Source organism: Ruditapes philippinarum, unplaced genomic scaffold (assembly GCF_026571515.1).
Source record: "Ruditapes philippinarum isolate M1 unplaced genomic scaffold, ASM2657151v2 ctg3843_1_1_1_1, whole genome shotgun sequence".
Classification (NCBI taxonomy): Eukaryota; Metazoa; Mollusca; class Bivalvia; order Venerida; family Veneridae; genus Ruditapes; species Ruditapes philippinarum.
In genome coordinates this window covers 56,436-71,805 of record NW_026866699.1, presented here as the reverse complement: position 1 = coordinate 71,805, position 15,370 = coordinate 56,436, and the positions used below count along the sequence as shown (strand labels likewise).

At 34.6% G+C, this 15,370-nt stretch overlaps 1 protein-coding gene across 1 annotated transcript; it reads left to right on the top strand.

Moving 5' to 3' along the window:
• Nucleotides 1-8,272: 8,272 nt before the first annotated feature.
• On the top strand, nucleotides 8,273-13,123 carry LOC132733383 (uncharacterized). The gene is made up of 3 exons (XM_060720026.1): nucleotides 8,273-8,547; nucleotides 10,827-10,982; nucleotides 12,552-13,123. The coding sequence occupies exons 1-3, from the start codon at nucleotides 8,487-8,489 to the stop codon at nucleotides 12,791-12,793; spliced, it is 459 nt and encodes a 152-aa protein (XP_060576009.1). The 5' UTR covers nucleotides 8,273-8,486; the 3' UTR covers nucleotides 12,794-13,123.
• The last annotated feature ends 2,247 nt before the right edge of the window (nucleotides 13,124-15,370 follow it).

The following is a 15,370-nucleotide window of genomic DNA, read 5'->3' as shown; positions in this document are numbered from 1 at the left end:
GGTCACAATTTTAACTCAATTGTCATCAAACTTGGTCAGGAAACTTGTCTAGGTCATTGCTGGGAATAAATCGAACATGGGACATTTCGGATGAAAAACTAGGTCACAGGAGCTAAAAATAGAAAAATCTTGTTAACACTCTAGTGGCTACTGTTGTGATCCAAATATTCTATTAATTGGTCTGAAAGTTTGTTTTGATGATTTCTAAGTCAAGATCGAACATGGGTCATCTTGGATGAAAAACTAGGTCACACCGCCCAAATATGGAAAAACCTTGTTAACATTCTAGTGGTCACATTTTCGACTCCATTATCATCAAACTTGGTCAGAATGCTTGTCTAGGTAATTGCTTGGATGAGTTCGAAATCGCATGTGAAACTAGGTCACCGGAGCTAAAAATAGAAAAATCTTGTTAACACTCTAGTTGCTACTGTTTTGATCCAAGTATCCTGGAAATTGGTCTGAAAGTTTGTTTTGATGATTTCTAGGTCAAGTTTGAATATGTGTCACCTGGGTAAAAAACTAGGTCGCACTGCTCAAATATGGATAATCCTTGTTAACACTGTAGTGGTCACATTTTTGACTCACCTGTCATGAGACTTGGTCAGAATGCTTGTCTAGGTAATTGTTTGGATGAGTTTGATAATTCAGGTGAGCGATCTAGGGCCATCATGGCCCTCTTGTTTTATTATAAGTAATACACAAACATAAAAAAAGACATACGTTTAGTGATTATTATATTTGTGGTAATCAAAAGATTCTTAATTGATGCATGAACTATATTTTATAATAATCTCATGGAAGCGATAAATGCTTATTTGTAGTCACCATCGGTATCCAATATAAGCAACTCTCATTTTATTTTGGAGCCAACGGATATTAAAATGGACCTAGGTTTCTAATTTCTGGCCCGAAAGACTTGTATATTTAGTTGATCGAACTTGCGACCACTAGACTTGTAGCAATACTCTTGGCGCACTTTAATGTGAGCAAAGATGCCTGATTAAGATAATACATGTAAATGTAAAATGTAGTATCAAATTAACACAATACATTGTTTCATCTTTAACATCTTTTGGGGTTCCTAGGTTCTGCCCCTTACAGTCGCACATTCATCCATTTTTCCCGCTTTTGCATATGGAGGGCGTTCGTTGCCAAAATTCCAGACATGTAAAGTGTTCCTTTTTAAAATGACTTTTGAAAATGCGAACTTGTATGCCTACCATTTTTATTGTATGCCTCTTAATTCAATCTTTTAATTGAAGGTTACCGCCTTTATATAACAAGTTTACATATATATATCGTAACAACTGACCTAGCATCTAAAACGACAACAAATTTACAAGTTCGTATCTTCCATTGCATGCAATACATACGCATGTTTGCACACTTATAGATCTGTAATATACAAATGAAATGTAAAACTCGAATACGGAAAATAGAGTTTAAGAAAACGTGTTACCAGTTGTAGAACTACAAGAGTACGTTAACACAGTAACATGTTTAAAATGACAAAAGTAGATTCACAAAGTTAAACGATTTTAAGTCAAACATAACGCCCCGCCCCTCTCGGAGTATTTACGACCTTCTATTGCGGACAGGACTGGTATAAAACGGCGCCTCTCCCATATTTTAAAATAAAACTGAAGGACAACATACGGCATTTTTCATAACATAAATATATATATGTTGCATTTGTTACAAAAGTTTTGTCACTAGCAACATCACTTGAAAATTGCTGATTTTACCATTTATGATGAAGATAACTTGTGCATTACCTTATTTTTTAACATCGTGTTCTTATCAGTTACAAATTATTTATCATTTTAGTGATTAGCCTGTCCGTGCTATGCCTAGTGCCCTGTCCTGTGTTTTGTTTGGGGTCCGCCTGGGCTTCTTGCCACTTGTTCTTGTTGCTGGGTCATGTAGGGTTGCGTTCATTGAGCGCCGCCTTTCCTTGTGGATCTTGTTTATCATATATTCTTGAGAAACATCGGCGATTTGGAAATTTTTAGGGGAAACAATGACCAACTTCAAGGGAGTAATTCTATTGATAATGTAAAAACCATCCAATATTCTTATTGGTATCATTGAAAAATGTATTGGCACAAATTTCACTTTCAACAAAAACTATGCAAGTATTTGCAAAAATAGGATTTTAAAGCGGCCACCGAGATTTCCTTTCCGAAATCAAGAAAATACTTATCCGTAGCACATAAGTACAATCTTTAAAACGGTATTTTCAGTATGAATAAAAACTTTTTGCACTTGTTCATTATCCCTCATGTACAGACTCAATCAAACCGAGTCTGCAATTCTTATGTAATTTTGTAGTGATTAATGCTTCCGAGGGATCATTTTGTTTCCAGATTTTAATACTTCACAACAGCAGGTACCAAGTGCCGTGTGGCAGTTGTAAAAAGTCGCCCCGTACTTCACTTCAGTGTTTTTTGGTCCTTCGGGATCATTGATGCCAGCGCTATTAAGTGTTAAGAATTGAGTACCGTTCAAGCCGGTGCTAGGGGGCGTGAGGGATGTTGCACTTGTTCATTATCCCTCATGTGCAGACTCAATCAAACCGAATCTGCAATTCTTATGTAATTTTCCGCCGCCTTTCCTTGATGATCTTGTTTATTATCAAAATTGACCAAGAAATAAAAAACGGTAAGTAGGGGGCGCCATGTTTTTTTTCTTACTGAATTTCAGAGTGTGTTTTTTTTACTTGGGGATCATATGCCGTTTTTCATGGTAGGGCACTTACGTGTCACATTGAAGGTTCCATGATAATCGCCATATTAACACATCTGCGGATGTTTGAAAATTGTACCAGTTCATGTTGAATTTTGCTTAAGCCGGTGCTAGGGGGCGTGGACGATAACTTGCTCTTTCCATTACCGTCCATGAGAAGGCTCAATCAAACCGGGCCTGCAACATTCTCAATTTTGTCGTTTTGAGCGTTCTTTAGGGATTCTTATTTTCTCTATTGTACAAAAAGTAACATGATAAACTTTTTAACGAAAGTTAATTCAGTTTGATTTAATTCATTTTTATTTTTAGGCATTATATAATTATATATCATAAATCGTATGAAGCACACTTTTATTTCAATCCAAAATTATCAAAATATATTACGAACTTAAAAAAATGTTTGGAGGGAACGCCGTGTTTTTCTTACCAATCCGAGAGTAAAAATACCTAAAAATTCCATACATCTATTTAATTCATTTTTATTTCCGAGGCACTCATAGAAAGCTTACGGAGTAATCTTTCATTTGATACCAATAATATTGGACTTTTTATAGAAATAAAAAAGTTAGAATTGACGCCGTGTTTTCCTTCACTTTACTGAGAAATAGGAGAGAGGCGACGGGTATTATACCTGTCCGTACATTTCCGTGATAGAAGATCGCAAATACTCAGAGAGAGGCGGGGCGTCATGCATGACTTAGAATCGTCTAACTTTGTGAATCTACTTTTGTCATTTTAAACATGTAACTGTGTAAACGTACTGTTGTAGTTCTACGACTGGAACACGTTTTATTAAATTATATTTTCTGCATTCGAGTTTTACATTTCATTTGTGTTTTTCAGGTACAGATATATATCTACAAGTGTGTAAACATGCTTATGTATTATATGCAATGGTAGATACGAACTTGTAAATGTGTTGTTGTTCTCCATGTTAGGTCAGTTGTTAAGATTTACATGTAAACGTGTTATTTAAAAGCGGGTGCCTTCAATTAAAAAATTGGATTAAGAGGCATATCATTTGCTGTGCACGAATGCAATAAAAAATGCTAGACATACATGTTCGCATTTTCAAAAGTAGTTTCCAAAAGGAACACATTACATGTCTGGAATTTTGGCAATGATCGCCCTCCATATTTGCAAGGTCTATTCTGGTTTCAATACAGCAATGTACTAGAGACCTCAATGCTTTGCTAGCTGCCGATTTTTTTTATGGTTCTGTTTGGCAAATCGACACTGATACTATCAAAACGACGAACGAATACGGAATAGCGCATATATGCTATGAATAAGCAAAAAAATGTGATAAAAAAGCAAAAACTATGAACGTCTGAATCCCAGGCTACTGCTCTGTCTGTAAATCACTTACCTGTCCTCATAACTTATCCGAAGACTGACGGAAAGGGCCGAAAAGATGCGATTGTTGCCGACGTTGGTTCGAACCACACAACTAGTACTTGAAGACTCCCCATGACACACTTTAAATTGTACTTAAAATCAAGATAACTATACGTTCACAAATAGTTTATGTTGAAACAATGTTTACGGACCAACCCATCTCGCTCAAGATCGACACGGTGAAGTAATCGTATACCAAGAGTTAAATTCATTTGTGTTTTGGCGGGAAATTTGCGATATACACTACAATACATACGTACATGTATGATCATCTTTATATTTTTGTTATAGAAATGTTGAAAAATAGAAAATGTTAAATATGCAATCAGCGACAAATATCATACAAACAAAGTTAAATATTTTGTTTACGTGAGGCGGATCGTCACAAAAAATATCATATGAAAACTATTTTAATCGTATGTATCGTATTCGTATCGTATTTAAAATGTATGTTTTAGTATATGTATGAAATAAAATTGATATCATTTTCAATAACATAATTTGCTCAATTAAAGTGTTGTGTTATCAATATTTAAACTATATAATAAATATTCGCCTCAATAATCACCTTAACAACATGTTCTGAATCATTTTCATCCCAATAAACGCCTCCAGAAACATTTGGATCTATTGCTACGGTTCGGTTACCGTAACCGTCCAAGAACTTTAACATTGGTCTTTTATATTTCTTGATGGATTGTCTTCAAACTTAGACAGAACACAGACAAGACAGGACTTGACCTTGACTAAAATGACATTGACTTTAATTAAAGATAAAATGTTTGAATTTTGCTAGATTTTTGCTATAATTGGCAATAACTTTTGTTATTTATAAATGGATTATCTTCACAATTGGTCACAACTGCCTTACGAACATTGTCTTAATGAAGATCAACCTCAATTTGACCTTGACCTATAAATGACATTGACCTTGAATGTCAAATTATTGTAATTTCAATTTTACGCTGTCATTGGTTACAACTTAGAAATAATAAATGTATTGTCTTCATACTTGTTCACAATAATTCTGGTGTCAGGTCATTGAAGCAGATTTCATTAATTAAGGCCAATTTATTGAATTTTGCTTATATTGTCGTAACTTTGTTGTTGTTTTTTTTCTTACGTATTTGATTCATACTGACATACATAGCACAACTGTTATGTTGAATTATCCTGATATGACCTTGAATTTTAATTGACATTTACCTTCAAGGTCAAATTATTACAATTTGCTTCAATTGTCATAAATTTTGTTATTAATTTATGGATTTAATTCATTCTTGGACAAAAGAATTCTTATGACTAAACTAATATGATTATTGATTCAAACGTGAACTTCACCTTCTAATGGCATTGACCATCAATTAAGGTCAAATATGAAATATGAATTTTTCTCTTACAAGAGAAATGAAAATGTTTTCTAGCTGTACTCTTAACTATAATTTTCTTCCACAAATGTGTTTGTCTTAAGGAATAAGAAAAAAGTCGAGCGTGGTCCCAGCTAGTTTCAACGTTGAAACGGGAAACTAACACCTCACCGATAACCAGTTATACATGTAGTCTAATTCACACCGTATTACCGGCGGCAGTGATGGCAGATCACTGCAGTGATGGCAGGTATCTGAAAATTACCGATCGATACAGGTAGGTTATAAATTTGGTTGGTTTAATTATATTACACAAATACGGCCCATTTCATTGCTATAAAACTATTGTCCATTGAATGGAGATACTGTAAGGTAATTTTGGACTCGTTTTTTTCCTGTTTTAAGACTTTTTTGAGCAGGTTAAAAGTGACAGCCTCGGAAAAATCCGTAAAAATGTCTGTTTTCTGTTCAAAATATCTCAAGTTTTAAGTTAACGGCAGGATTTCCTGTTATCAATATAGACGTTTATCCATTGGGGTCACGCAAGCCTAATATCTACCCCGTGAGTCTTTTCTTGAAAGTTTTACAGATGTTCAATCTTGTCCGGTCGAAGAAAAAATGCTGCCGTTGTAGGCAGATACATATTATAAATGCTGCCGTCGATGGCAAAAATACCATGAAAGTGGCTAACATTCTGACAGAAAATCAAGTTCAATCTGTTATCAATTCCTCTTTTTCTTTGCGTCCTTTTTAGTCGGAATTGAGACGTTTAAACTATCATTTCTAATATTTTCTCAAGATAGAAAAGTTATTAATGCAGTATGTGCATCGAAAAAAGCTTTTTAGCAACATGCAGTTACAATATAAAAGTGATGATTAAGTACGACAAAATTGCACTATAAATAAGAGAAATGAACATGGAAAAACTTCATTTTTCTATATTCATTGCACGTGTGCTTGATCTGTTGTGTCTGTCATTACATGCATACAATACTTTATGGTATTTTAAGTTTTAGCAGCGCACTCCCTTTTTTTAAGACATAACGCCAATTGGACATATTACAGAAAGTAGTTCTGTAAAAGGGGATATTCATGATTGCTGGCAATATAAACCATTTTTTTCGGGGAGGTAATAATGTTAATCGTTTTTATGACAAAAAAAAGGTTTGAAATTTATTTTAATCGGCGAAAGATCAAATTTATTAAATTTAATTTTAAAAAAGGGGAGACTATTAACCCCCAAAACTGGAAATAAGGGTATAAAAAACCCAATGTATGTTAATGTAAAAGGGGAAAGTAAAATTATTGCATTTTCAAATATTTTCCTATATTTTAAAGTTCTTGAAAAACGGAAAAAGGGTGGATTCATTTTTTTTTAAATTTTTCCCATGTTTTTTTAAAGCGTTGTAGTTTTGCCTTTAAATTACATTACAGGGCTAAACTATTAAAAAACAGTTCTAACATCAAAAAAATAAAAGTTTTTCATGTTATTTTTTATTTATGGGTCCCAATTTTTTTGGCCCTCCTTTATTGAAAACTGCAGGGTTGCTAAAAAGCTTTTTTCCGAATGCATATCCGTTATTAAAATAACTTTTTCTATCTTGAGAAAATATTATTAAATGAAGTTGCGGTCTAATTCCGATTAAAAGGAGCAAAGAAAAGGAGGAAATTGTGGAAAAAAGATTTGAACTTGATTTTCTTGTCAGAAAAATCTGTTAGCGCTTTCAGGTATTCGCCATCGACGGCAGGCATTTATAATATGTACTTGCCTACAACGGCAGGCCCGCCCTTTTTTCTACGACCGGACAAGATTGAAGCGTCTGCCTAAAAAACTTTCAAAAAAAAAGACCTCACGGGGGTAGATATTTGGTTGCGGTTACCCCAATGGAGAACGGTCTTTTGCTGATAAAGGAAATCCTGCCATTTATTTAAATTGAGATCTTTTGAACAGGAAAACAGAACATTTTCACGGGTTTTTTCCGGGGAAGGCTGTCACTTTTAACCTGCTCAAAAAAAGTCTTAAAACGGGAAAAAACGAGTCCAAAATTACCTTACAGTATCTCCATTCTATGGAACAATAATTTTATAGGACAATTGAAATGGGCGTATTGTGTAATATAATTAAAACCAACCAAATTTTAACCTACCTGTATCGATCGGTTAATTTTCCGATATCTGCCATCACTGCAGTGATCTGCCATCACTGCCGCCGGTAATACGGTGTGTAATTGGCTCGAATTTGCGATTGTAAACTCGGGGTAAAACTTTAAATATTTTTTTAAAGTCTTCAGAGAAATGATGAACTCATGTGCATATTCTTTGTATAATGTCGGCGCCGGTTCTCTTTCAGCTTACATGTATACTTTCTTTAGAAACTTTAAAAATACCTTCTTTCTTTCTTTCTTGATCTTTTCTTTCTTTTCTTTTTTCTTTCTTTCTTTCTTTCTATCTTTCTTTCTTTCTTTCTTTCTTTCTATCTTTCTTTCTTTCTTCTAACTTTTCCTTCCTTCTTTCTATCGTTTTTGTTTATTTGTTTGTTGTGTTTTTAAGGGGTGGGGTGGGGGAGGGGGTGACGGGAGTTTAAAGTATTTAACATAACTATCTTAGCAAGAATCACCGTCATCAATATAATAAGGTTTTGTGGTATTTAAACAAAGAACACCGCCTCCAGGCAATACATCTTGACTGATGACAGTCGGTATGGTGTATAATGCATAGTTATTTGTACGTATTTGTTTAAATATTTAATACATGTATGTCATGCATAAATTACGTTTATATATTTTCACATACATGAGGTTAATTTATGTTTACATGTAAATGTTATCTTTTTGAATTATTGTGTTTATGATAAGTTACTATTTTTACATCTATACAATTAACATTATCAAATCGTGTACGGAAGATTAAATAAAACTGATCTAATAGATATAAAATCTGTGATTCATCTTTATAAAGGGGCTTAAACGCAACATGATGAGGACGCACGTTATTTTGGGACTGTTGTTTGGGATATGCCACCATATCTTAGCAGGTAACAAAATCATTTTAAAACTTACTTGACTTTATTGTTTGTCTGTTTGTATGTTATATAATTCGCATTATCTGTCTGTTATATCAAAACTCAGTCTATTCAGATTCGTTTTCAAATTAAACTTTTCGTAATATTTTGCAATTGAAATTATCATGTTTAGAAAATTCGTAATTAGAGAGGAATTAAGGAGCGGGCTCAGTGAAGAAATAATTTAAATTTTAATGAAAATTACGGTAAATCAATATCTTGAAAGCTATTTCTATTTTTTCTTCATTAAAAAGTATAGAAAATTAGTGATGTTTAGAATGTAAAGTACTTCAAATATATTTATTGTAAGAAAAGGATTTATATTTAAACTGATTATTTTATGAGGTATAATAATAGTTGTACTATGTATAAAATTGGGGAGCCCCTCTCTTAATGACAGTTTACAAAGTTTATTAATATCATTGATCAACAAGGGAAAAAATGATTACATTAGTACTTGTATTTAAGATGTTCACCATAGTGACTAATACGGGCTTAAATTGTAAACCTGAGACCCACTAATTTAGAAAAATGACGATGTACCTTGAAAAATAAATTAATGTTTTAAAACACCGTGCATATCCAGTAACACAGGAATGTGCAAATAACATAAAATACCACGCTATTGCTTAAATGAATAACTCAGTAAGTAAACGAACCAAATATTTTATTCTAAATTAATTTAAAGAAATAAATAAGCTCATACGGATGTACGACATTATACTTTAACCAGCATTACATTTTTTTTTCATGAATATGTTTACTTTTTAAGATCATTCGTTAGAAAGACAACCTGATTACCGTTTTGAAGGTGACCTTTGTGTTTCGTCAAATTGATATGTACATTTAACACATTATCTTTTCATATTCTGTATACCTAAGACATTTGAGCCGTGCCATGACAAAACCAACATAATGGGTTTGCGACCAGCATGCATCCAGACTAGCCTGTGCATCCGCGCGGTCTGATCCGGATCCATGCTGTTCTTTACCAGTAGTGAAACTGAAAGCGAATAGCATGGATCCTGATCAGACTGCGCGGATGCGCAGGCTGGTCTGGATCCATGCTGGTCGCAAACGCATTATGTTGGTTTTGTCGTGGCGCGGCTCATTTGTCAAATAACAATTGTAGGAAGCTGGTAAAATAAGATTTGAGATAATTTAAGCGCCGTCGCTTTTGAACTTCATTCACGAATTCGGCGTTACCTTGTTAAAATGGTCTCAATTACGTTTTATCTGCTAAATTAAGTGTAATATACACACGATCAGATTGGAAAGTGTCTCAGGTACGCCGAATATAATCAAAGCACAGAAGGCGCTGAATTTATTAGAAAGGTTGTGAGATTATAAATCAATTTGTTTTTGTATAGTGCCACCAATACTTTCCAGTGTTTATTAGCTGTAGTAAATTGGCTATAAGACTAATTGCAGCACTGATAGTCAATTCAATGTTTATTTGACTTAAATTTTTTTTTTAAAAAAATGAGTTGCCTCAACTGGGATTTGAACTCGAGTCCTCTTGATTCATAAGCGAGCGTGCAAACTCCTCGGCCACGGTGAAACAATAAGTTAACTCCTGAAGAAAACCATATTATTCTAAATTAGGGTTTGTAACTCTTATTATTTCGACGTTAATCACAGATGTAAATAATCATGGAGCTTACTGTAAGCATGTATATCTATAAAGAATGAAACAATATTAGAAATCTTTGACCATTCGAGAACTACTTTGCTTGAAAATGAATGCGCCTGTCATTCGACAATCTTTACGCATTGATCTCCCCTGAATTTTTCGGCGTTAGTGTACATATAAAGGGAAGTAACCGCTTCAAAAAAGTGGACTACTTTAGGCATTTGCAATTAACAGCATTAGGCTCTGAAATTTCGCTACCATTATTTGTTTGGTCTGAAGAACCAAACAAATAAAAATCATAAAGTTATATATATATATGTTATTGTATTTAAAGATATCAACGAAACAAAAAATCTCCATCAATACGCTTGTCAGGTCGTCATTTTCATGAATGATCTTGAAAAATAAACATTTTCATGGAAATACAAAATGTATCTTTGATGAGTTTTAAAGTATAATGTCTCAGCAACCGTATGCGCTAATTCATTTCTTCCAATTTGGTGTACAATTAAAAGATATTGGTCCATTTACTTATGACAGTGTTCGTTTTAGCCACTTAATTGCACAATTGCGTTACGTGCGGTGTAAAATCTTATATGAAAAACTTTTTTTCCAACAGAAACATTTGATTGTTATGTCTGCTCGTACACACTTTCCGGAGATCCAACGTACGACTATGAGTGTGTGAACCAGCCATGGAATGTGACTAAAGGTCTCCCACATGTCAGCTGTTCCACGCCAAACCAGTGCTCCACCAGGGCAACTCTTAACCCAGGTAAGATTTTAATCAAACCCATGCGCAACTTTTCGTCCCTTTCCGTAATACTCCGGTGAAATGCTGAGGTGTAACGAAAAAATTTAAAATTCTAAATGTGACATCGTCTGCCTTTATTTAATACAATCATCAACAAGATATGTTTGTAAAACATGTATGCCCCCTATCGGCAGCCAATTAGTCATGTGACCAGGTAATTGTGACTGACTTTTGACCTAGTGATCAAAATATCAATGGGGTTATCTACTGGTCATGACAAGTCAATAGATCATTGTGACCGTAAAGGTTGTGTGCAGCAATTCTATGACAAAGTTATCACAAATCTTACCAAATAATATATGCATATTTTTTAATCGTGTGGGCCTCCTTTGTTATATTACATTAGATCTTGAAAAGTGCATACCATAAGCATTTTTAATTTAATGAAAATATCAGCCAAGGCAACTTGAATGGTTGAGTTATTAGTCGGAAACCGTTTTTACGTACAAGGTCAATGTGACTTTGGCCCTTAAATCAATAGGGGTTATCTACTCGCTAAGATCAATGCACCTGTTTAAGTTTGAAGGTATAAAAGACATGAATGAGTTGTTAAGATATTGATCAGAAACTAATTTTGATTATAACGTCAATGTTATCTTGACCTCTGACCCAAAAAATCCATTGAGGTCATCTTCTGACCAAAAAGCAATGCATTTGTGAAGTTTGAAGGTCAAGGGTCCATGGGTTGTCGAGATATTGATAGGAAATTGTTTTGATACACAAGATCAATGTGACCTTAACCTTTGACCCCATGACCCCAAATCAATAGGGGTCAACTACTGGCCAAGACCAATGCAGCTATGCAATTGAGGGTCAAAGACCCATGGGTTGTCAAGTTAGTGATCGGAAACCGTTTTTTACCTACAAGGTCCATGTGACTTGATATTTGACCCCTTTACCCCATAATCAATAGGGATCATTTACTGGCCAAGACCAATGCACCCGTGCAGTTTGAGTGCCAAAGACCCATGGGTTGTCAAGTTATTAATCGGAAACCGTTTTTACCTACAAGGTCAATATGACTTTGGCCTTTGACAACTTGATTCCAAAATAAATAGGGGTCATCTACAGGCAAAGACCAATGCGCCTGTGAAGTTTGAAGGTCAAAGTCCCATGAGTTGTTGAGTTATTAATTGGAAACCATTTTGACATGCATGGTCAATTTGACTTTGACCTTAAGACCCCAAAACAATAATGGTCATATTCTAGTCATGAACAATTCCCAAACCAAGTTTGAAGTTCCTAGTGCCTATGCATTCTTTAGTTATTGATCGGAAACCATTTGGTCTACGGACTAACCGACGGGAGAGCAATATGACATAATAAATACGGGCAAATTCCTAATCATATATAGGGCTAGTTTACTGCTAGAATAGGTTTGTCTTATAACAGTTTGGATGAGACTGGCAGTCTACCATGCAGTTCCACAAATTAATACACTGGGTCCAACCAATACAATTAGAAGACAGGCCAGTAATGTGTTAAAGTAGCGTGCAAATCTAATCAAGTAACTTATTTATTTATTTTCAGACAGGAAAACAATAAGATCAGTATCTAGATCATGCCTGACTCCGGATGCGATTTGCTCGGGCGAAAGTTGCTGTAACATGGATGGAGTTTATCCTGCATGCGAGCATAAATGCCGTTCAGACATGTGTAATAATCGTAACGCGGAGGCGTGGTTAGCAAAAGACGGCTCCGGTGCGAAGGGAAATCACTACTCTGTTACAAGCATAATTCTTATTATTTCATTGTGTTATTTTATTTTTTAGATATTTATTGGTATCTTGTGAAGATTATATTAAATTATAAATATATTATATATAAAGATGTGAGAGTTATGTTCCAAATAACATAGTTTCATATATTTCTAAATATAAAAACAAAGAACTGTTTTAAACTTACAAAATTCCTTTAATAAAAATCACAAACCAAAAACTATTTTAACTTATAGCTTTACTATAATATGCTAAATTGAAAATATTCAAAAGAGAAATGTCGAATGAAAGTCGAAAATAAGTTGTGTACATGTATTTGTTTGTTAATATGAATGTTCATATGCAATCATCTTAATGTGCAATGAATAAAATAATTTTTCCTAAGTTTTGATGTTGTTCTTTTTTTCTCCCCTCCCCCATCTAATCCGCATCAAATCAAACAACAATGTTTAAGATAAGCTAACAAAATATATGGGTTTTGGTGAAAGACTTTCAAAGAGAAAGACTGGGAATCGTATTCTTACTGTTTTTAAAAAGAAAAACTGGTCTTAGATAATATGAATGGAATAATGAAATCTTACTACGGCATCATGCAACATTGTTATACGTAAAACGTTTGTTTGGCAGTGTTTAATTATTCATATTCTGATCGGTTAATGTAAAGGGTCTTCATGTCTGATCTATCCTATCAGAACGTCAATACGTATTCCATTGGCTCTACCACCGTGTTTTATATCAGATAAGAACCACAAGAAAAGCCTATCACCGCGGGCTGTTTGAGCTTTACTGTTATCCTCTGGCTGTACCGGCGTGCTTTCTATCCTATAAAACTCTTTAAAAGGCCTATCACCGTGGGTTGTGTGAGCTTCAGTGTGTTCCCTTACCTCTACCACCGTGTTTTATTTCATTATGATAAGAACCACAAGAAAATCCTATCACCGTGGGTTGTGTCAGCTCTGGCTGTATCAGCTTACTGGGCTTTACTGTATTTCCTTGGCTCAACCACCTTTTTTGTATTAAAACAGATCCACTAGAAAGACCTTTCACGGTGGGTTGCGTGAGCTAATTTACTGCTATCCTCAGCCTGTACAAGCGTGCTTTTATTCCATAAAAAGAGTCTAAAAAGGCCTATCACCGTGGGTTGTGTGAGCTTTACTGTGTCCCCTTGACTGTATACCACCGTGTTTAATATCAGATATATAAGAACCACTAGAAAGGCATATCACCGTAGGTTGTATGAGCTTTACTGCTATCCCATGACTGTATCAGCGTGCTTTCTATCCGATAAAACCCTCTAAATGGCCTATCAACGTGGGTTGTGAGAGCTTTACTGTGATTTCCCTTGGCTCAACCACCTTGTTGTATATCAGATAAAAGTCAGTACTAGAAAGATCTTTCACCGTGGGTTGTGTGAGTTTAACTGTTATCCTCGAGCTGTAACAGCGTGCTTTCTATCCCATAAAACCCTCTAAAAAGCCTATCACTGTGGTTTGTGTGAGCTTTACTACATGTGTTCTCTTGACTCCAACACTGTGTTTTATATCAGATAAGAATTACTAGAAAGGCCTATCACCGTGGGTTGTGTGAGTTTTACTGTTATCCTCTAGCTGTTCCAGCGTGCTTTCTATTCCATTAAACCCCTCTTTTTTTTTTTAAAAAAAAAATGTCCCCAAAGGTGATAACTCCCATTTTGAATGAAACTTTCTGCTGATCACAAGAATGACATTTGAATACTGGTGCCTCATATTTCCGTGGTTCTCATTATCCCAAGGTATTAGACATATAAACAGTCTCAAGTACGCATCTGCCAGGAGATTTACTTTCACTTTCTTATTGTATTTTTATCGGAATGATACATATACGACTGAGAATTTTTTTTTTTTTTTATTCAGATTAAGAGCAAAGTAAATTAATTCGCCATTTTACTTTTAGTTTTCATACATTTTAAGACATGTGCAGGTGTCTTTCTTAAACAACCATTGAGATATTTGGTGAATGTCATAGAGAAACAAGATTGCATTTGTAAAAAATGCCATGCCACCGCATAAATACAACACTAAATAGTAATGTAGGAACACATTTTTTTTTGCTTCTATACAGATTGCCATAATGCATAGATCACTTACCTATTCTGTTATTATCAGATTAGTACCTTCAGATAATAAGATTTTTATTTTTTTTACTTTATGACATAGTGACTGAAAATCAATGATCCCCAGGGGCGGGACCAATTTTGACCGAAGGGCTTTAATTTGAATAATCTTGCTAGAGGTTCACTACACAATGTTTAATGCAAAATGTCTAACCTCTAGCCTTTGTCAATTAGAGAAGATGATTTTTTAAAGTTTTTACCGTATACATGTAAGGAAAACCTATGACCCCCGGGGCGGGGCTAGTTTTGACACTAGAGGCAAAATTTGAACAGCTTTGGTAGAGTACCTATAGATGATACCATATAACAAATATTAAAGCTCTAAGCCTTGTACATTCAGTCAATAAGATTTTTTGAGTTTTTACTATATGTACATATTGAAAATCAAAATCCCCCGGGGCGGGGCCAACTTTTGGCCCCAGTGCTATAATTTGTACAATCTTGCTAAAGGTTCACTACAATATCCTATAGACTTATGA

Excerpts from the sequence above, each read along its gene's own strand:
- LOC132733383 (XM_060720026.1), top strand. The coding sequence starts at position 8,487 with ATGATGAGGACGCACGTTATTTTGGGACTGTTGTTTGGGATATGCCAC. Across the intron at positions 8,548-10,826 it reads ATGCCACCATATCTTAGCAG|AAACATTTGATTGTTATGTC; the intron begins GTAACAAAATCA and ends TTTTTCCAACAG. Across the intron at positions 10,983-12,551 it reads CAGGGCAACTCTTAACCCAG|ACAGGAAAACAATAAGATCA; the intron begins GTAAGATTTTAA and ends ATTTATTTTCAG.